Below are 21288 nucleotides of genomic sequence, written 5' to 3' on the forward strand. Positions count from 1 at the left end.
ACAAGGACATCACTATGACAGTCGCATGAGGAAAACAAATATTCGGATTTCTCAGCGACACTCACGTTTGAGCACAATATAAAAATGAAAACGCTCATTCTTATTTATTTACGTTCCGGAGGCACTGGTGTTCAATCTCTGGCCCGCGTTGGCCTCCTTTGGATGACGCCGGGAAGTCAGCACTGCAGGCCTTGCTATACAGATAGAGGTGTCGATAGTGTAGGTCCAACTCGTCGGCGACTCTGACGTCAGGCCGCTGTGGTGTCACTGCTGTTACTACAGCGCATGCGCAGACGGTTCACCTCACGCTAATCTGCATTTCTGTGCACGCGCAGTGCCAGCCCCGGTTTTGGCCAAACGGGGGTTAGTTATATATAGGGTTCCACGTTTTCGGTTTTCATTTTTTCGAAATTCGGCGTACCTTTTTCGGTGTTTATTTTAAAATTCAATTTTTTTTTGTATATTTATGCCCACGAAAGGTTACCGTTTTTTCCGGTGAATATGAAAGAAACGCTATCGGACACCGGATCACTAGATCCTTGTAGCTCTGATATTTGTGATCACTCGCAGAATAATGACACAGAAACATACGTGGTCCTCGCTACAACTTTTGTGAGGACACACTTCAAAATCGCGGAATTCGCGGGCATAATCTTCAGCGCGCTCCTTTTTCCTTCCCATTCTGACGACGCGACCGTCTGAGGGTGTTAAGAAAGGTATTGGCGCCTTTCCTCGGTGTCCCCTGGAGTGCACGAAGCGAAAAACCTTATACTAGCCAACACCCAAACTTTTTTTTTTTTTGACCGGGAACTCGGCACGCTATGCCCAATCACAGAAAGGACACAAATGTCCCGCGAAGGCCAATCCAAGACCTATTTTGTTGCATGTTGAACCTCGGAAGAGGGCAATCACAAAGAGGGCAATCACAATGTCGAACCTCGCAAAGCCCTCTCTCTGTCTCTATCTCTCTCTCCCCCCTCCCCACCCTGCCCCTAGCCACCTCAACACGGCCCTAAAAAAAGTGACCTTTTTGGTTAAAACCGAATTTTACAAAATGAATTAGACGTACTTTTATCGGTTTAAACCGAAAATTCCGAACCTACAAACTGACCGTTTTCGGTTAAAACCGAATTTCCGAAAATGGATTCGGCATACTCGCTTTATACCGAAAAATCTCAACCCTAGCTATGTACCACCTCCTCTTTCGCGCCTTTGCAGTTTCCTGGAGAAGGTCATCACGCCGAGTTCCGGAATCCGTCGCCAGGACGGCGCTGCGGTCTTTACTTCAGTGGGGAGCTCCGTCTACGGACGAAGCATCGCTTTCAACTTCCTTTTGAGCAACTGGGCCCAAATCCACAAAATGTGAGTCGTTTCTTGAAATGGCGGCCATGTCTCTCACTTGCCGTTTCTGGTTCGCGTTTAAACGCGCGTTGTAATGTGAACGTTCGAAACTCGAGGGAAGATGAAAATAAAACCCAGAGACGAGACCTGAAAAATCCACAATATGTATTACAAAAAAGAAAAAGAAAAGAAACTAAAGGCGAAAAATTAACAATAAACAAGAACTCGACAAATTTACAAAGTCCGGATCAGTTCGAAGATTCAGGGCAACTGGTTGTCGTCTTGTCGTCAGTCTGGGACTCTGGGGGTTGGTTGGGGTGTTTCTTCGGGAGAGGCGATGGCGGAGGGTGTACCATGGTGGGACACCGGAGAGAGGGCGGGTTTGGATTCCTCTCGGTCCTGAATACGGACGTCCCGCAGCGTGCCGATGACGGAAGCAGTCTTCCGGTAACGTAGATAAAGCGGCACCCTTGTGGCACACATCCTGCTAGCTTAGTCCTGGCTTGCGGCGTGCCTCAAGCGCCCAGTCTTGGCTGTCGGCCGCAGGCTGTTCTGCCCAAACTCTCTCGTGCCCTTCTTTGCGTCATCTTCTTTTTTCCTTCTAACAATGTCCACATCACCAGACACGTTTCCATTAAGTATTTTGTTCCACTTCCGAACAAATTCTTCCGCGACTAGATGCACGGAAATTCTTCCGTGCATCTTGTCGCGGAAGAATCTGCTCAGTCAAACCTTTTTTGCGGAAAAGTCAAAAGTCAACGAATCAAAAGCGGTGCAGTGAGACCACAAATAATGAACGAGAATGCTGACATTTCTCACAGGTAGGAATACTTTCACCATTGCAGGTACGCGGGCAGCGCATTTACCCTGCCGCGGGTATTCTCTGCGGCGACAGGGAACATCCGTTCTCGGTTCGAGCTGGATCAGGTAAAGTGCTTTGCTCCTACATCATTGGAGACGCCATGCCCACTTCCAGACGTACTCGAAAATGTTCATGTTTGATTAACTGAGCCACTTACTGCTCTTGGTAGAAATGGGGAGCCAGAAATAACTTTCAAAGACATCGACAAACTAAAGAACTGTTGACAACGCGAAAGCCAAAGATCGGTGGGGGAAAAAATTTTTTTCTTCCATTTTATGTGTTCTTGGGGTTTTTTGGTCGCCGCAATATTTGAAGTATAATCGCGTGCTTAGCACCCAAATTGTGAATACGGGATCTTGCGATCTTCCGGAAAGCTACGACGTTATGGCAAATATAAACACGGCGACTTATGCCCCTGTCACACGGCAGAATTAATGTCATTTCCAGGGAATGACATTCGCCTCGGACCTGAGTTGTTCGCTGCCACACAGGAACATTTAAAGACATGAGCTGAACATGACATTCTTTGCTACCACCTAAGTTCGGTAAAACTACTTGAAACACGAAAAAATAAAACACATAGGGACGGACACACACAGACGGGACAGTTCTTTCAATTAGCAACCGACCTTTATGATGCCTCCTCAATGGGTCAGCGCTTCTCCAACCCAACCCTCGAAAAAAGAGAAAGAAAACCCCCGAAACAAAAAATTACGCCGTTAAAAACAGGAAAAAAGAAAGACCCAAGATACTGCAATTAAAATTAAAAGAAAAACAAGGAAGAATCCTATCGTCCCTAAAAAAAAAGGAAAGGAAACACCGCCGGAAAAAGAAAAAGCGCAGAACAAACTTGAGCTCACCGCTCCAACTCCTCTTTCAGAAGCTCTACCTCTGCCTTGGCGGAGGTAGAGTTGAGAAATGAGAAATCCCGACGGCAGAGCCACAGTGAAGAACAGCCCTTGAAATTGTAGGAACAAAATTAGGCAAACTAAATGTTAGTATTTATGTGCGTTATACAGATAAATTCGTTTTTCTGGCATTCAGGGGTTTTACATAACAGAATTTCATAGAACTACTGCGTGTTTGGGACAATAGAAAACCGCATTTTTTCGCGCCGCGGTAATAAACTGCGCATCGGCGAACCCTCAGTCTCGGCCAAAATATATGCCGCTAGTGACTACGATCAGATGACGAATCTTTTAGGACTTACCGCAATCCTTCCGAAAGTTATACGCACTTTCTTGCGTTCTGTTCCGAGCAAATACTCAGGGCCTATTCCCGGTATCGTACTCCGTTCTTCCGTATTCTCAGATTTTGCTGACCGTTTTCTCACTAAAAATTTCCGAAAATGAAGCTTCTGTACGAGACAACAAAAAGATTTTGAAGCTGTGGAATGTAGTCCCATTCGCTAGCAATGGCGTTTGGGCCTAAACTGAGCGTTCTGCGACGTGTAGCTCATTTTTTCAGTGATAAAAACACGGTTCTCTTCTCTACCAAACACGCTATCTTTTTGTACCTTAAAATAAGAAGTAAGCTCCATTCTTGTTCATTTTAGGGTTCTATCTGACGTTCTGATCAGAGTTATAATATCACAGGCTCCATTTTCTTTCGCATTTTACGCCAACTGGCGTCAAATTTGAACTACTACTGTATGAAAAAAAAGCGTACTATTATATTTAAAGAATACTGAAGACATTGTCAACCCTGAAACCCCGTTTTATTTTCCGAAAACGATACACAAACAGTTTACTATAGTAGATTAACCTAATCATCATCCTCGAGCTACACGACATTAAAACGTTCCGTGTGACAGAGTTTAAGCTTAGAGTCGTTCGTGATCGGAATGGCCCTAGCTGGAAATTACGTCAATTTTGACGTGTGACGGAGGTTAGTCAAAACTTGCAACCAAAGATTGCCGGCTTGTTACTATACTCCGTTCACCCTTAAGCTGAGACTGTACTTTGTTTCAGCTTAGGTGCGAGCGCGGCCGATGTTATGAGCCGAAGTGCCAATCAGACAGCGAAAGAGGCACAACGTCATGGCGTGCTCTCGGCAGTTGATAGGACCAGTCGGTATTCGCCGTCTCTCTGTGCGTGCTACTCCGCCGGCTAATCCTATCAAGTGCAGAGAGTACGCCATGACGTTGCGCTTTTTAAGCTGTTTGATTGGCCCTTCGGCTCATAACATCGGCCATGCTCGCACCGAAGGTGAAACGAAGTATAGAAGCTCCGCCTTTAGCGCGAGCTTTCTGCTTTCGCTAACACCAGTGTGAACGTGCAGGCATGCGCAACTAAAGCACTGCGGAAGCCAGCGAGCTCGCACTTCCGCAGCTCAGCTTCTACACACTCGTAGAAATACCAATTCGTCTACTTTCCCGCCCAACACTCGGAGAGCCAATCACCGTAACTTATAAAGGCAGCTCTGCCAATGACGATGCCGAAACATGTTTAGACCAAAAAATGCACTCTGACTTGTGACATTAAGCAATGCAAGCCTGGCGTTTTGCATTACTTAATGCCACAACTCAGGCTGCGTTTTTTGGTCTAAACATATGTTTCGGCATCGTCATTCGCTGACCTGTCTCCGGAAGTTGCGCTGATTGGCTCGCCGAGTGTTTTGCGGGAAAGAAGACGCACAGGCTTTTTTTCGAGTGCAGGAGATTTTCAACAAAAATATCAAGGTTAATATATAGCAAGGCCATAAAAATGTTAATGTCCTTGCTATTTGTCGCGAAGATTTTCCAATTTGACAGCTTCGGTTACAACTTACAAACGTAATACAAGGCTAGACATTTCGCCGTCGCGGTCAATTTCTTCTTTCATTTCGAGAGTTTGTTAAGAGCAGACTCGTTCGTAATGCGTTCAAAGTAACCCGTTACTTGCGCCTAGTTTCCTTCCTCGGTAACGAATTACCGACCTTTACTCGTTTTCAGCTGAAGAGAAAAAGAAAACAAGTTTTGCACGGCAATGGTCATACGCCGCGTGGAATAGTTCGTAGAAGATTTCATTGTCGAAGAAAGAAGCCATGCTTTTGGGCTTTGGCAGCGTATAAGTCTTAATAAGATAGCATATATCTAATCTAAAGCGCTCGTACGTGCATCTTATTTCTCTTCATAAAGGAGGAAATGATTCTCCGCGAGGAGCAGGGCTTTTGTTGTAAGCTGAAAACGAGTATGCGGAGTGAAAGTCGTCTGCTTCTTACTCAGGAGTTGCGGTGACATCATAACGACGACAAGCTCTAATTGGATCTTTTTTTAAGGATAGTGCGTAGACCGCAATGCTAGATGCCTGGAGGTCTAATCACTATTTTTTTTCAATCAGCCAATGAGAACTTGGCGTTCTGACATCATCGCAACCCCTGTGCTAGAAGCAGACGAATATTTCCTGTTCTAAGGAAAGAAACGAGTAACATTCGACCAAGTTCTGTAATTCGCGCGACGAGAAAGCTCTGGATAGACCATAAATATGTGCACAAGGTATGTCAAAGTAGCTATCCCTAAATGAACTCGTTAGAAAGCGAGGATATATTAACGCTTCATAAAAACGGCACACTCCTAGAAGCGAGAAAATACCACGTTACTGTCCAGCTGAGGTAACGCGTTCCTTCCGAATCGCATTAACGAGTAACGTACTTACTAGAAGGGAAAGAGCGCAGGCGAGCTCAGGGTTTTCAACTATGTAAGTACTGTACTCTATTTTACCTTATGATGTACCGCAGGAAAGGCTAGAAGCGCGACCTCTTTGCTCTAGGGCATATCTCGGCGGCACAAGCTCTCGTGCACTAAGGGCAGCTGTCAACGCTATGAGCTCGCGCTTCCAGCCTTCGCCGCGGTACAACATAAGGTGAAACGGGGTATAGTCACTTTTCGAGTGAGTATAACGAAGAATGGTATGTAGCTCATATTTCTTTGTAACGCGTACGTGCCTGGTTACGAGAACAAACACAAATTGGTTCGAGGATATATGCTTGTGACGTTATGAACCTGTGTCGTGTATTTTCCTGGTTTCTTTCTTTTGTTTTCAGCTCAAGACCTTCTACAAACAGAACCAAGGAACCGTTTCGTCGATAGAGCGAACTTACAGACAGACCGTAGAGAGGGCCGAGTTCAACATGCGGTGGATGGACAAGAACTACGAGAAGATAGGCGAGTGGCTCGTCGCCAAGAGCGGATAAGTTCTTCTAGGCTCTAGAGTTCAAAATCAAAGCCCCTTCCAATGTCTTCCCCGTGCCAATACGGCTTGTACATTTCATGTAAAAAAAAAAGGCAAAGGATGCACGCTGCTGTTTCGTGCGCAAAACTTTTGGCGGGTTTTTCGCACGAAAAGGAACGACCAACTTACTTTATGCATCGCAGACTACTACGCGAGATTTACGTGGAAATAAAATCATCGTCCTTGTTGAACGCGGTGTTTGACATCTGAGACCACTGGTAGGGTACGTGGCGCCATATAGTAGCAGCTGTGCTTATTATCCGAGTCCGCCATTGTTTGGCCACGTACTCTGAGCTTGTATTAAATACGAGGGTTGCATCAGCGCTCGGCGTGGACTCGGCTCAAATCGTATCGCAAACTAGTTCTCCGTCAGCGTTCGGCGAGGACTCGGATCCAATCACACGCCTCGTGGCCCAGTAATGGCGGCCGGCAATGTCGCTCGAGGAACTTTTGGAAAAGGCTATTTGCGCCACTTCGGGTGCACCGGGTGCACTTCAGTGGCCGTTTTCAGGTGACGCAAGTACATCCGACTCGAATTCTAGCGAAAATACGTGAGATACGATTGAATTAGGTTATGATGGCTTAACCCGTATTGGGTGGGTCCCAGCTTAGAAAGTACAAAAATGGAAACGAAAGAAAAGAAAAAATAGTTGTTGTGACAAAAATGGTTTCAAGCTCGCTAAAGTTTTCTTCAGTTGCGACCGACTGCACCAGCCGGGATAGTTGGCGAAATTAAGAGCATCAGAGCATAGTCGCTCTTTGCAGGATACAGACAGCCGGCCCATCGGACGCCAAAATGGCTTCGGGGGAGGCGCCGCGGGATGGCAGGAAAATAAAAACGGAGTACGCAAAGGTTCATGCGATTCAAATACGTCCCCAGTCGTGCTTCTCGGGTACTGTCGCGGTTTTAGGGACTGCCACCAACTTGATGTTCGATTGCCTACTCCTCGTCTTCCGTTAGCACGACCGACCTTTCTTCGCGCCAGAATTCAATTGTTTGAGTCGTTTATCCCTTCGCATTATTCGTACAAGAATATCTAGCTGTTTTATATTGTAAGGTACCGTTCATTCGGAAGCTTCAGATTTGGAGGGCAGCATTCACTCGTTTCTTTGACGTATGCATTTCGGGATGGCAGAGGCTTTGAATAGTACGCGAGTTGAATGTAATTAATGGTGCCGAAAACGATAGTTTGAAAGTTTCAAACACAGAGATATTAGTTTGTTTAGGCTGAATGACCTCCTTACGATGAGATTTGGGTTGCGGTCGGTTTGAGGACAGCGCGCGGGCTGAAACTTCACACGTCCATTGCATGCTAACTTACATTTACGTGCCCAATATTTGAACGTTAGTTATTAACTCGATGTACGAGTACTTATACTTTACACTAAATGCTGAGAAACGGATAACTCCTCGAAGAAACGGATTGACGATTACAACATTAACATGAGTGCCCAAGAGCACCCATAGAGATTGTTGTCTTTCATCTACACAACGCGCATTATTTAAATGCCCCTGATTAGTTACATAATAATTAAAAAACAAAGATGGTACGGCGATTAGCGGCGAGATGTTTCAGTGGAGCCCTCATTAGGTTACCTTTCGTGACGTCATTACCTTGCGAACAGCAAGTTCGATGGTGTTTGTTACTTGCATGGTGGAAGCTTGAAATCGTTGCGCTCTCAAAGCAGCACTGCCAACACTGTCGAAATTAAAGTTCTCGTATTCCTCTCATTTCCGTTGATAAGAAATCCTTTGCTGACGTCATAGTCGGCATTCGGCCAATCGTGGCAAGCCGACCACAGCGACGCTTTCGGTCGCGCACGTCGCCAATTGGCGACGAAATGCTTCGGTGGCGTCCTCTTATATTTCCTGTACCTGACGTCACTACCGAAATCATTAGTAGCGAGCGACAAGTTCCATGATGGGTAAAAAGCGCGGTGGAAGTCTGGTCATCACGTTCCCGGTAAATCAACACCGTGAGAGCAGAAATAATCCTACTCAAGACGTCATAGCCAGCGTTTGATCAATCGTGGAAGGCCGACGACAGCGACGTTTTTAGTCGCGCACGTCGCCAATACTTCGAGAAGTATGTATTTCCTTCCCTCCGATTTTAAAGGTCATTCTACGTACGTCAGTGAGTTGGGAAGCAGGTAGGTTACCACTTTTTATTAGCTAGTCTGGTGCATCCTGGCTGTACCAGGTCGTAAAAAAAATATAGTGTACCCGATTAAGAGCACAGGTAAAGTGGGACCATCGGGGTCTTAAAAACGATTCTTGACGATGCATTCCTTGGGGAACGGATAATCCTCCAGATCTCCATTGATCGCTAGGCACAACCCGTTGGAGCAGACACCCCTCGTTGGGCTTCCAGCGTTGTTCGGTGGCTGCGGAAAGAAAATGGATTTTGTGAGGGCACGGATCAAAAATCATATATAAAAACACTTAAGCATTTTCGTAAAATGACAGTAGTTCTATGATTATTCTTCACTAGAACTTTACTTGAAAAAATGTTGGTTCTGATCTGCTGCCTCCTCAGTAGTATCTGAGAAACATCTTTAATTATGCGATGTTTCAGACTTCTTCGTATTTTGATGTACGATGTGAAATCAACCATTTGTTATCCTGTTTTATACTTCAGAGGTACATTAATATAAAAACTGATAAACACAGCTTTGCGTCATAGCATCAAAGGTAAAACATTAGGGGAAAACCGAAATTCGTAACCTTCGAGCCGCTCAACTATTATGTGTGTTTTTATTTTCCAAGTACTCGCGAAGGTTATTAGCCTTCGTGGCGTGTTGGCACTATCGACAGAACAATTATAAAACATATATTACACTCGCTACTTCAACAATGTATGTATACACCTCCTCACATTGAAAAACGTATGAGAGTTTATTTTTAGATGGTTTTCTCAGAAGGTTTGTCCGGAGTTGGTCCTTGCGGTCTTACGTTAGTGAGACCTTTCTAAATTATCTCCTTTTATCGGATCATATGCCACCGTAATGGCCTGTTTCTCATCTACACCTTTTCTCGCAATAATCATTTGGCGCTAAAAAAAAGCGACGTTATCGCCCCAAAAATAGAATGCCGCAAGACTTTCATAGGAAACTCGATAATAATAGCAACTCGAGCAATGTTCTTACCGTGCACCGGACGTTGTCTTTGTACTTTCCAAAGCCGACTCCCGATGGACATTTATAAAGGCAGCCCTTGACTTCCATGGCCTGTGGGAGACAGATGATAAGTCACCGCAGCACGTCATGCCACACGTACGAAACCAAACAGATAACTAAAGAAGTTACAAAAACAAAAACATATTTATCCCAAAATATTGCAGTATTTGTCGTTGCTTCTTCGCGGGCCGATAGAGAATTTTCGTTTATAGCGTGTTATGGTCGATCAAAAGATCTATAGTCTGATGGACTGAAAAAAAAAAAATTAACGCAAAAGTAACGTGCGTTTCTTCTTATCCGTAACGGTTACGCGTTCCTTTTATTTTCAAGAAACGAAAGACGGCAACCTTTATTTCCAACTAACGATTAATGTATTTCGTTATTTTTTTTTTTCGGTAACACCTACAACGCTGCAGGTAACCGATATGCCCTCTACAGTTTAACCGTCTCGGAATATAACAGACTAAGCAAGACGCAACAAACTGACTAATCTCAGCGAAAAACATTGAATCTTCAAAAAGCAATGCCCGGTGTGTAGTTCGGTGGGCGGCGCCGGAAACGACACAGTCTAAGAATCAATAGTTTTAAACTGTCGTCCTCTTTTACAACTATGCATCTAGCATTCTTGGAGGGGGAGTCCCCTCCACTTATTTCAAGATGCCTTAAAGCAGGATGCTTTATTCTAGACGTTTCGCAATAAAAGGGTTTCTGGTTGTTACCATCGATCTTGTTCCAGATGTCACGATTCAAAAATTCCGCAGAGACACTTAGGACTGCTTACGTTTGGGAACGCGAAAGCATGACGCACGGCTCAGTTCTAATCTGCCGGAACCGTGGAGCCGCCGTGGAGTCGGGGATGCGTGCTCGTCTCGCTCCCCGGAGGCCCGGGTTCGATTCCCACCCGGACCGAAATGTACGCAGTTGTTTTGCAGCCAATGGGAATTTCGATGCCGTTGCGCCGCTACAGACGACGCCCAGCCAATGGGAATTTAGTTGCCGTCCTCACCGGCTTCGCTGAATGCGACAGTCAATGCTTTCGCCTTAAAAGCGATTTGTCCGCAGAGAACGAGCGAGCAGTGCGTCATGCTCATTATCTCTGCAAGGCAGATGCGTTTTCGCGCCACGTTTCACGCTTAGTCATTGGCTCGATCCGCCCTACAAAAGAAATGAAGGGGTTGAAAAGAAAAGACCCAAGGAGGCAGAGAACAAAAAGACCAGGCGCCCTAAACTCGTCAAACACAAAGTTGGAGCCGAAGTTGACGGAGTGCGCCGATTGGACAATCACGACGATGACTTGGCGTTTTTCTCGTCGACGTCCAATCGGCGCGCTCCGCGAACTTTCGGCTACAACTTTGTGTTCGGCGAGTTTAGGGCTCGAGGAGCCCTAAACTCGTCGAACACAAAGTTGGAGCCGAAAGTTCGCGGAGCGCGCCGATTGGACGCTGACGAAAAAAGCGCCAAGTCATCGTCGGTATAGTCCAATCGGCGCGCTCCGTGAACTTCGACCCCAACTTTGTGTTTGACGAGTTTAGGGCCCCAGAAGTAGAAAGTGGAAAACAAGTACGATGTTCCCTTTGTGTTCTCTGCCCTATAGAAGTTGGCTGGGTTGTGCTCCCGCATTTCTGATGAGAAGGCAAAAGCACCATGTGATAAGAAACACGTCACCCCTTACGTGGACTGCACAGTGGGTGTCGTCTACGAAATCCCACTGAGTTCTGGTAAAATATACATCGGCCAGACGGGGCGGTGCATCAGTGACCGAGCACGGGAGCACGCATTATATCAGTAAAAAATAAATATGGCTCGCATTTGCCAATACATTGCAACACGTGTGGCTGCGTTCTGCGATTTCAGCAGATAAGGATTCTGGGTAGAAGACGAGAGACGGTCGCTTGAGAGCTATTGGAATCAGTCTTTATCAAAAAAAGTGGGACGGCATGTGTCAGCGACACTTCTATTGTACTTCATAGTAACGAGTTTCAGTTTTTGAATGATCGTGCACAAAATTAGTCAAATTTTATGTGGTGCTGCTTTGCCTGTCGTGTATATATATATGCTTGCTTTTCCTGAGTAAAACTAGTTAAAAGTTTGCGCTTGTCCTGTATACTTCTTGCCCTCGTCTTTTTTGCGCTGTTTTATATGTTTGACAGTCTTACGTCTTTATGGTCACATAAGAGCCGAAAAAAGGCAAGATACGTGGTGAGTCCCACGCATCTCATTATCGTTCCGCAATCAATCAGATTGCAACGTTGGCCGAGGAAGACGCTGAAGCACCAATCACGAAGCAAGAAGCCTGAAGTTAGGCCACGCCCCGCGTTTCGTAAGCTGTCCAGCGACTACTCTAAAAAAATGACCATGTGTCTACCCCTCCACCCCAAAAACTCCCCACAGGCAAGCTGGAGTAATCAAAAATATAAAAAAGATTAAAAAAAAACGTTTCCACGAAAACAAATTTCTCTGTAACACCGAACATGAAGTTTTAAGGCGCTGTTAATCTGCTAATACATCCTAGAAGAAACAGCGTGCAGACACCGTCTGGGGCGTGCTTCTTCCTCGTACGATTGGTCATATACTAAAACTGTCTGTACATGGGAACGAAGCAAACATCTCTCGAACATGCGCCTGAGTCGTGTCCGCGGATCGCCCTGTCATGGCCATGCTTGACTCTGCAAGTGCTCTGCGGGAAAGTAGACGCACCGGCACTCCTCCAAATTTAAGAATACTCGTCGGCCAATCGCTACCACGGAAAACATCCCTCGGGAATGACGAAAAGCAGGCAACGCTTCCATGCGAAAATGTAGCGTGAGTACTCGGACGGGGAAGACCCGTGAAACCTATTTACGCTTCGTGAATTTGAGGAACACCTGGGTCATTCCGTAGAGATCAGCGATTGGCCCCCTTCGCGCCTTCTTGTCACAACGCCGCGTGGTTCAACGCTCCGGGAATGACCGCGGAGGTTTACGACTTACCCCGTTGGCCGGACATATCGTGCCACATTTGTTGAAGATGGCTTCTGATGGGACCAGGGCTACAAAAAAAGGAACCGTAGTCAACAGGTATTTTGGGACAACACAACCGTCACTGGTGTTTGGTCGCCGTTTAACCTGGATCGAGTGTCAAGATGCCCATTTATCTTAACGCGAGACTCAGCTGGAGTGTGCGTATTTTCTGTATAGTTGCCCAGCAATTTTATTTTGGCTCGGGTATTCCGTTTAATTTTATGACAATAAAATGCTTAGATGGGCCAGTTGGTACATCGTGGGAAATAAGCGCCAAAAGAACTTGCGTATAAGTCATTTTATGACTTATACACCGGACGTGCAAAATAAAATAAAATAAATAAAAGAAACTGATTTATTTGCCTAGGTTTTATTACAGCTATAGCGCAGAAGCTAAATGTAATATTCTCACTATTACACTCATTGAATGCTACCGGAAATGCCTTTTTCGTATCCGACATAAATTCTATTTTCGTGCCCTCGAACTCGTTGTCATGCGAACCTCGGCGCCGAGAAGATAAAAAGCCGCGGTCCGCTAGATTTTTATTTTTGTTTTCGCGACCCATAGAAAGGATTCCATATCTTTTGTTACAGTCATGTAGGAGACACGTGCTGTCCCCAACTTCCATGGGCACGTGATCATGAAAATATCAGCGCGGCACTTGAGCATAGCCTTGCAAAGGAAGGTTTGGTGAAACATGCACTTTTTTACCCTCCAATCCGTGCCATATTTGGTGCTGTTTCTTTTTCTTTCTTTTTTTTTTTCTGATAAACTCGCCTTATCAAACAGTTCCATGAACCGCAACGTTTCAAAATTTTTGTAAATAGTTCCCTGAAGTAATTTTATAATTATTAATGAAGCAACTGTTTACGAGAATACTTCCAAGTCTATACGCACTGTCAGAGCATTACTAGATGACAGAAAGTATAAAACGAAACACAGACGAGTACATTCTTTTGAAAGAATGTACTCGTCTGTGTTCCGTCCTCTCTCTGTTTTATACTTTCTGTTATCTAGTAGATCTTACCAACACGCTCGTTAGGAATATAATATGAGAGCATGTACGTACCTATGACTAAAACGAAGAAGGCTACAGCCACGGTTGCCGCTCGAACGTTCATCATGATGACGAGGCTGATGCTGCGAATGGCTACAGTTTTCGAGAGGAGATCTTCAGTGAGGTTCGGCGGTTCTCGCCGAATCTTATATAGTCCTTCTTTCTGTTTAATTTCGCAACGATAATTCGCGACGGAGAAACATATCAGTAACCGACATGTGCAAGGTTTACAGACCTTTCGCAGCATGTGGTGAAGATAACACATCTTGTGTGATATCATTATTATCAAGTACGGAAGGCGTTCAAATATTTCATATCTCTGAAATGTCGAACGTCAACGTCAAAGGGCGACAATAATAATCTTATCAAGTCCGGGAGGTGTTCTAATGTTTCGTTCATTTCTGAGAAATGTCGAACGTCGAAGTTAGAGAGCGACAATTCGTTGCACTTATCTTATCAGCTCCCCTGTGCAAATCCCAGCCGCCGGTGGAGCAGCAAGAAGTCTAGATTAGAACCGACATCAATAAAGGGCAACTCCGGTCAATATATATATGGGTGGTTTCATCTCAAATCGTGCAGGCAAAAAGGGTCGAATTTTTAATTTCGATGAAAAAAAATATATGTTGTGGCGCCGTTTCTAAACCCGCAGTCGACACAAACCGAAAGTTCGTCGGATTTTTTGTTCTCGACTTATGAATCTTTAAAGAGGCCGTGGCGAAAAGCAGTGTTTTTCACACCCGTCGTGGGTCGGATGTTTCGCTTGATCTCCCGCAATAGATTTTCAGTCCACATTATATTATCTTTTTTGAAGCACTCTGTGGACACATTTAAAAGGCTCCAATACCATGAAATAATTTTAGGCCTTTTGCTTTTTTTCTGTAAAAATGTCAAAAACGCCTCCTCGGTCAATTGTTGACAAACTTTGACAATTAATTACTGGCGATCTACTTGGGTTAGGCCGATATTTTTTATGTCCACGGAGAGCCCAAAACACGCTCTTTCTATTTGTTATAAAATGCCTTGACTGCATAAAATATCCTTTGCGGTACGTTTACGTTAATATTAGAGAGTATTAGGGAGTTTTAGAATAGCGCACGCTAAAGCTTTGCGCACGCAAAGAATAGCGTCGTCGCCACTGCGCATGCTCCGAACGCAAACCAGGTTTTGCGCTTTGTGTGCGCAATTTTAGCGTGCGCTATTTCTCGGAAATAGCGTGCGTACGCAAAGAGCCTTTGCGCGCTTTGCGCTTCTCCAAGGAGGATTCATGATGAGAAGTTGGCTAAAGCCAAGACGAGCGGAGTTAAGCAAAAATGGCGGCTACCAGGATTATGTCGGCGGCTGCTTTGGCGGCGTCGTGAGTGCAACATCGGCGGCATCCTCGCCACTGCGATTTTCAATACGAGACAAAATTGTACTCGGTTCGGCAACGATCACCGGCAACATGAGGCTTGCCACGCGCGAACACTTCTCGGCGAAGGTACGATGTGCGAAGGTAAGTACACGAGACCTCTCTTGCCGAGGCGACGCAAGCGGGCACGACCGGTCAACCGCTCGCGTCGCATTCTCGTGTTTAAACAAATCTAAAATGGTACTTTGGACCAAAAAACTTGTTTCTTTCTAAAGTTACAGCATTTCGTGTGTGAAATAAACATTGTGACTGTATCTTGGCGGCGTCGCAAGCGCGAGATGCTTGGGCTTTTGCGTCGCGACGGAGAAACGCTATTCTAAAATTCTCTTGCGTCGCGGGCGCTAATTACAAGCGCTAAATTTAGCGCTAGCGTGCGCTAAAATTGCGTACGTTATTCTAAACCTCCCTATTAGCTTACCGCCTACCGGGCGACCGGGGGGTTACCGCGACCGTCACTGCAGAACTGCGCATGCGCCAATTATGCCACGCTACTCGGTTTACCGCGTTTACCGTCAATGGCGACTGCCGGGCATCGGCTCCGACGGCCGGCGTAGACTAATCACTTACTGTTTTGGAATGGCGGGGGAGGCGTCTAGAAACAATCGTCGCACCACATAACATGGGAAAGGGCAAGTGAAGCGGCTCTGGTTGGCCTATAAAGGCTTTCGCCTACCCGAGGTCCATAGCAAAGATCCGGGCTTCCATGGCCGCCGGACAGGCCGGTTGAATAGATGGATGGTAACTGCTATGCCCCTTGTTTCGGGCGGCAACCTGAGCCACCTAGCCGACATTAGAGACTGGTGCTGATGGCAATGGAGCTGCGAATGCAAACAAGCAGCGTACAGGATGATGCTGTTTGCTTGCATTCGTGGGAGAACGGTGGCCGAGTGGGCTAACGCACCACAGCTCGGAGCACGTGTAGCGAAAGCTCGCGCTGCAGAACTCGGAGCACTGGGACGGCGTCGGCTAGCCCTCGACGGATGCGTTTGGCTTGAGGCGCGACAAGTATCCAACAGCTTAGCTGACAAATTAAGTTACTTGGTCGTATACCAAGGAAGTACCACTATAACTACTCGTAATAAGGAAAATATTTTTTAAAAGTGTCTTTTTATGCGGCATTTGTCCAAATAAATGTACCGCTTTAAAAACGAACCACGCCGGTATTCACTATCATCATCATGACTTTTTCCAGCCGTCGGAGAAAGAAGAAACTTCCATAGGCGCGGTTACGGTATGCTAAAACGTTCTTTACCCGCTACGCTCTCGGTCCGGTACCGGCTCGATGGTCGCGGTCGCGGTAACCCCGGCGGTCGCCCGGTACGCGGTAAGCTAAAACTCTCTATTATGCAAAAAACAAAAAGTACCATTTTTGAAATTGATTTTCTCAAAAAACTCATTTTTAATTTTTTTTATTTTTTGTTCAAATGTAGATATGATAGTTGTCTACACGAAAATCAAGCCTAGAAAGTGTATATTTTGTTTGCATGTTTTATATTTAGGCCACAATATCGGAAAAAGACGTCTTTGTTTTGCAAGACCTAAGTCAGACATAGCGACCCATGCGTCTCTATGAATTGTGAAAAAGTTTTTTTGAATTTTCTTCTGCATTTTGTAATCAATTATAAACAGATTTTGTGGTATTGAATATTTATGTATGTTTTGGTAAGAGCGGGAACCATGAGATACATATCTAACCAAATCAGCAGGCCTAGTAGACTTTCAATAACCAAGAGGCACAGACGTTGTATTGTTTCGATTTATAAACCTTTCAAAGTAAACTAGCACGACTAGCTATTAGCTGTCATATTACTAAGACAAAGAAAGTCACCACATCGTCGATATATTATATACAATTCTTTACGAAACCAAACACTGGGGCTTGTTCACCGCACATCGCACAGGTCACCAGGGAATGTCCTTTCACTTCCGTAATACACAAAAGTGGTGACACAGAAACGGTACAAAACACACAGAGGGTGTGTCATGGAGAGGGGTAGGAAATAAAAATAAATAAATAGGAATTAAATTGCCCAACTCCGATCTTAACGAAAATTGCGTTAAAAAAATAATAATAAAGTATTTAGGTTCGAGCGGTGACAAGGCGATAGGTCCACGCCTGGTGGAGAGTCAGACAAAAAAGTCGATGACACGTAAAGGTAAAACAAAAAAAAAAAAAATCAATAATTTAATAAAGACGGGAAAACTCAGCCGCACATTGCAAGAACAAAAACCAACTCCCCCGGGCATTCCCTAAACGGGACGCAACCAAATGCGTGCGAACACGCTCTCTACATCACTGCCAGGCCGCTACGCCATGACGAAATAAACCCAACAACTGAACAGTGCTAACAGCTAATAAGAAAACATTGAAAAAAAAAAAAAAAACGTTCAGAAAAAATCGCACCCGAGAAACAAAGTTCAGCGGGGCGAAGAAACACACACGAGTCGGTCCCACGACATTCAAGTCTGGCAGGATGACGGCGTCCAGATGATGCTCGAATCTGTTCCTCCCTCTATTACGCACATCCACGACGGCTGTGCGGAACAGTGGCTGTACGAAAGAAAGTGAAGAATAGATTCGAGCAGGCGATGCGCGAGAAGGTAACCGAGACTATGCTTCAAGCTTCATATCGGGAGAGGAGCTTTCGAGTTAGTTTCTGCAGTTACTCAAACTTTCTCTTTCCCCTTCCGTTTTTCAAAAGAACACGTCAACCGGCGCTAACGTTTCATCTCGGGAGAAGCCCACTCTTCACAAACGGTTATAGTTGACAAGGAGGCCGACTTCGACCCAACTAGTCTCCGGGCAGAATACAAACACAAGTATATTTACCAACACGCTCGTTTTAATGTCAGTCTCCGGGCTTTGCTGTTTCCAAAAGAGATACCCCTTTATAAGGACAGAACGAGCGGGTTGGTGGGGATAATTAAACTTAAACACTCCCTTCTCGTTTTCTTCCTCAAGTTTAATAGATAACCCTTCGGTGCTATCGGATCTCCCCGGAGAGAGAGAGAGAGCACGGCCGTTTCAAGGTAAGGATAGGGCGCTCGAAGCTAGGGCAAACAGGCGGTATCGTTTACGCATGCACGGATGGCTGGTTTCAAATTTCCCCCCATCCCTAATGAAACCGGCCCATCTTCGTGTGTGCGTCTGCGGGATTTCTGTCCCGCGCCGCCGGTTTTAGCGCGCTCGCGGCGTTGTTTTGGCTGGCAGAACAGTTGTTGACCGTCGACATTGTAAGGCCGTGGTGTCCTCATCCTTTCAGGCAACGATTCCTTTGCTTTCCCTTGTGCAATACTCTGACAGACTCCTCCTGGGTGGCTGTCACTGTTCGCCGCGTCAACGACAAAATCGTACCATTTCACTCCTCGTGACAAAGGGTGCGCTGCTCGCTTTACTGTCACGGGCCGTCCCATCTAACACAACGAGAGCGAAAGGTCGTGGTCATCTGCTGGCTCCGAAAGGGCGGGACGTTCATGCAGGCCAATGGGGGCCCCGAATCAATAAGACGTCTGCCGACTCCTACACGTTAAAAATTTACGACACCTGCTGGTCTGTTAAGAAGTGTTGCTTTCTCTTTTTGGAACTCCTCCGATGTAGCTTGCCGCCTATAATAAAATTTAAATAATCAATAAATATATCAGGGTGGAAATACTGTATTTCATTTTTATGTGGGAACGTTGAAAAAAAGAAAAAAACTATTTCCAAGCTTGTGAAGACGCGCAATTCGCAAGTTCATTTCGAGCCGTAAAAACACGCTTTTGTACGATATTGACGCTTAAATGTAGAACATACGAACAAAATATACACTTTCTAGGCTTAATTTTCGTGTAGACAGCTATCATATCTACATTTGAACAAAAAATAAAATAAATAAAAAATGGGTTTTTTGAGAAAATCAATTTCAAAAATGGTACTTTTTGGTTTTTTCATAATATTAACGTAAACGTACCGCAAAGGATATTTTATACAGTCAAGGCATTTTATAATAAATATAAAGAGCATGTTTTGGGCTCTCCGTGGACATGAAAAATATCGGTGTAACCCAAGTAGATCGCCAGTAATTAATTGTCAAAGTTCGTCAACAATTGACCGAGGAGGCGTTTTTGACATTTTTACAGAAAAAAGCAAAAGGCCTAAAATTATTTCATGGTATTGGAGCCTTTTAAATGTGTCCACAGAGTGCTTCAAAAAAGATAATATAATGTGGACTGAAAATCTATGGCGGGAGGTTAAGCGAAACATCCGACCAAAAACAGCTCAACGGGACACGGACGAAGTGAAGAAATACTGTGTAGACCAGGAAGCCGTGATCGCATGACATGCCAGTACGGCATAAGTTACGGCCCTGGCAAGCCAATCGGAACGCGACTACGTATCACCGGAGTGCGCTTTTACAGCGAAGAGGTATCATGCTTTTCGCTGCGTCATGCTCCAATACGTGCGTTGCGCTAAACACCGTTCCAAGCTGGGCCTCCTAGCCGGCGCCATTTTAACGAGTGCAGCGCCGCCTATCCTCATCCGGGCATTTGGGAGAATCTGAACTCGCCCGAATGACCGACCGCCATTACTGGACTGTTACCCTGCTCACCGAGTCACACCGATCGCAGCTGCTTCTGCCGGCACGGCTGTCGTATTCGGCGTCCTCGGCTCATCGTCTTTGTCCATGGAGGAAAGCACTATCCTAATTTGTACGTCAGGCATGAGGAAAAGTGCATCCTGCTTTCCTGGCATCTTATTGTGGGTAATTTTTAGCGCGGTTCTGGGGCAGTCGTCGCTCCCAACCCGAACTCGGCGTTTCGATCGCTAGCGAAATTGGGGAGCGCTAGTAAAATTGACGATCGCTAGTGAAATCGAGGATTGAACGAAGCCAGGATGGCACGAATTACGGCATGTGAATTTGCGCTAACTTTCCAGTTGTCGCAGCTTGGGGGCGCCGGGAACATTTGAACTAACTGCGCGGTTAGCGGCTTAGACCTGCGTTGCCACGTCTGCTTTGATTGAAATAGTAACCTCAAATTTAAATATGAATCGATATATAAACACCGAGCAGAGATAGCAAATGCGACGGATCCGTTTTTTTTTTTTTTTTCTGATTTGGAATTTATTGTCAAAATATTGGCACATTGATGTGCCTCTCTGTAATCGCCTCGCGTTAGAATTATTTGTGCGCAAACTGTGTCGTGGCGTGTACTATGAAATCAGTAGACCAGGAGTCACGCAACTGTTTTATTTTTTCAATGTCTAAGCCGCCTTCCGCTAACTTTTCGGTCGTAGCCCAGGCGAAGGAATGGCACGGGGTTCTCCGCAGTCCGCCGGCCGTCCAAGAAATGGCCGGAGCACACAAGACTGCCCTTCGATGGCGAGAAGTTTTTCCTGTTTAAATTCGCCAGCCACCGGCGTCGTATAGGTCTGGAGCAGCGGGGAACCGGTGCAGGAGAAACATGCCACACCCACATTCATCCTGTTCGACAGCGTGGGTCTCGCACACTGAATCGGGGTTTATTTTACTTTTCTTTTTAATTATTTTTTGCAAACAATTACAGCAAAGTGCTGCCCGGTCGATTCTTCTCTTGCATAGGCCATGTCACGCGCAAAAACACGCTATAATATCAAAGCGGCGCCTAGCATTGTCGAAGCAACTTGCCTCCGTACACTGCGCACGTGTTTTCTAACAGTCCACTCCGTGAAGCAGACGAACTTTTGAGGGAAAGGGTGAGCGGAGCGTTGACGCAGAAGCTCTGGTTCGAGAGTGTTTTTCCTTTTCTGCATCGACCTACTTGGAACGGTGTATACGTAGCGCACATCGAAGCCGTCGGCACGCAGTACACGTGGGGCTTATCGTTAACCCTTTGCGAAGTTACAACGAGACGTGCTATGAAACCGTGGGCTCTCACTTTGGCGGCGCCGCCTGGCTGTTGCCGGCTGGCTATAGACCCCTTTCGAAAGACACGTGCCGATTATTAGAAGGTCGGAAACACTGAGCGGAACAATTGGCATCGTGGAACGCGCAAGCCACTCGATGAGATAGAGAACGTCGGAGCACGGCCGGGGAGCCGACGAGCCAATCAGACGGCGTCGAAAGTGGAACGTCGCTGCATCACGTTCTTGTGTGGGTGTGGTTTTGCCTTCTCATCTAACCAAATGCATACAGTGTGGCGTAACGTTGCAGTCCTAGTCCGCCATTGTGCAGGGATTCCACAGCTGCCAACAGATGGCAGTGAAAGGAGTTCA

The 21288-nt window shown here is 45.8% G+C and overlaps 2 protein-coding genes across 2 annotated transcripts in view; one reads left to right on the forward strand and one right to left on the reverse strand.

Moving 5' to 3' along the window:
• The window catches only part of LOC8053007 (aminopeptidase N), a 123465-nt gene extending 116758 nt beyond the window's left edge, over positions 1 to 6707 (forward strand). The window contains exons 18-20 of the mRNA XM_029978264.4: positions 1219 to 1362; positions 2187 to 2268; positions 6227 to 6707. Coding sequence (XP_029834124.3) covers positions 1219 to 1362; positions 2187 to 2268; positions 6227 to 6376 — 376 coding nt within the window. The 3' untranslated portion in view covers positions 6377 to 6707. The remainder of the gene's footprint in view (positions 1 to 1218; positions 1363 to 2186; positions 2269 to 6226) is intronic.
• Positions 6708 to 8550: 1843 nt separating this feature from the next.
• LOC8037267 lies at positions 8551 to 13928 on the reverse strand. Its single transcript, XM_029978257.3, has 4 exons — positions 13661 to 13928; positions 12561 to 12619; positions 9562 to 9642; positions 8551 to 8799 (listed from the first exon to the last, which is right to left on the reverse strand). Exons 1-4 carry the CDS (start codon positions 13926 to 13928, stop codon positions 8677 to 8679), a joined length of 531 nt encoding a protein of 176 aa, XP_029834117.3. The 3' UTR covers positions 8551 to 8676.
• Positions 13929 to 21288: the final 7360 nt, after the last annotated feature.

This window comes from Ixodes scapularis, unplaced genomic scaffold (assembly GCF_016920785.2).
Source record: "Ixodes scapularis isolate PalLabHiFi unplaced genomic scaffold, ASM1692078v2 PGA_scaffold0__279_contigs__length_252992795, whole genome shotgun sequence".
In the NCBI taxonomy this organism is placed as follows: Eukaryota; Metazoa; Arthropoda; class Arachnida; order Ixodida; family Ixodidae; genus Ixodes; species Ixodes scapularis.

Excerpts from the sequence above, each read along its gene's own strand:
- LOC8037267 (XM_029978257.3), bottom strand. The coding sequence starts at position 13,928 with ATGATATCACACAAGATGTGTTATCTTCACCACATGCTGCGAAAGGTC. Across the intron at positions 9,643-12,560 it reads CGATATGTCCGGCCAACGGG|GCCATGGAAGTCAAGGGCTG; the intron begins GTAAGTCGTAAA and ends TGTCTCCCACAG. Across the intron at positions 8,800-9,561 it reads AAGACAACGTCCGGTGCACG|CCACCGAACAACGCTGGAAG; the intron begins GTAAGAACATTG and ends TTCTTTCCGCAG.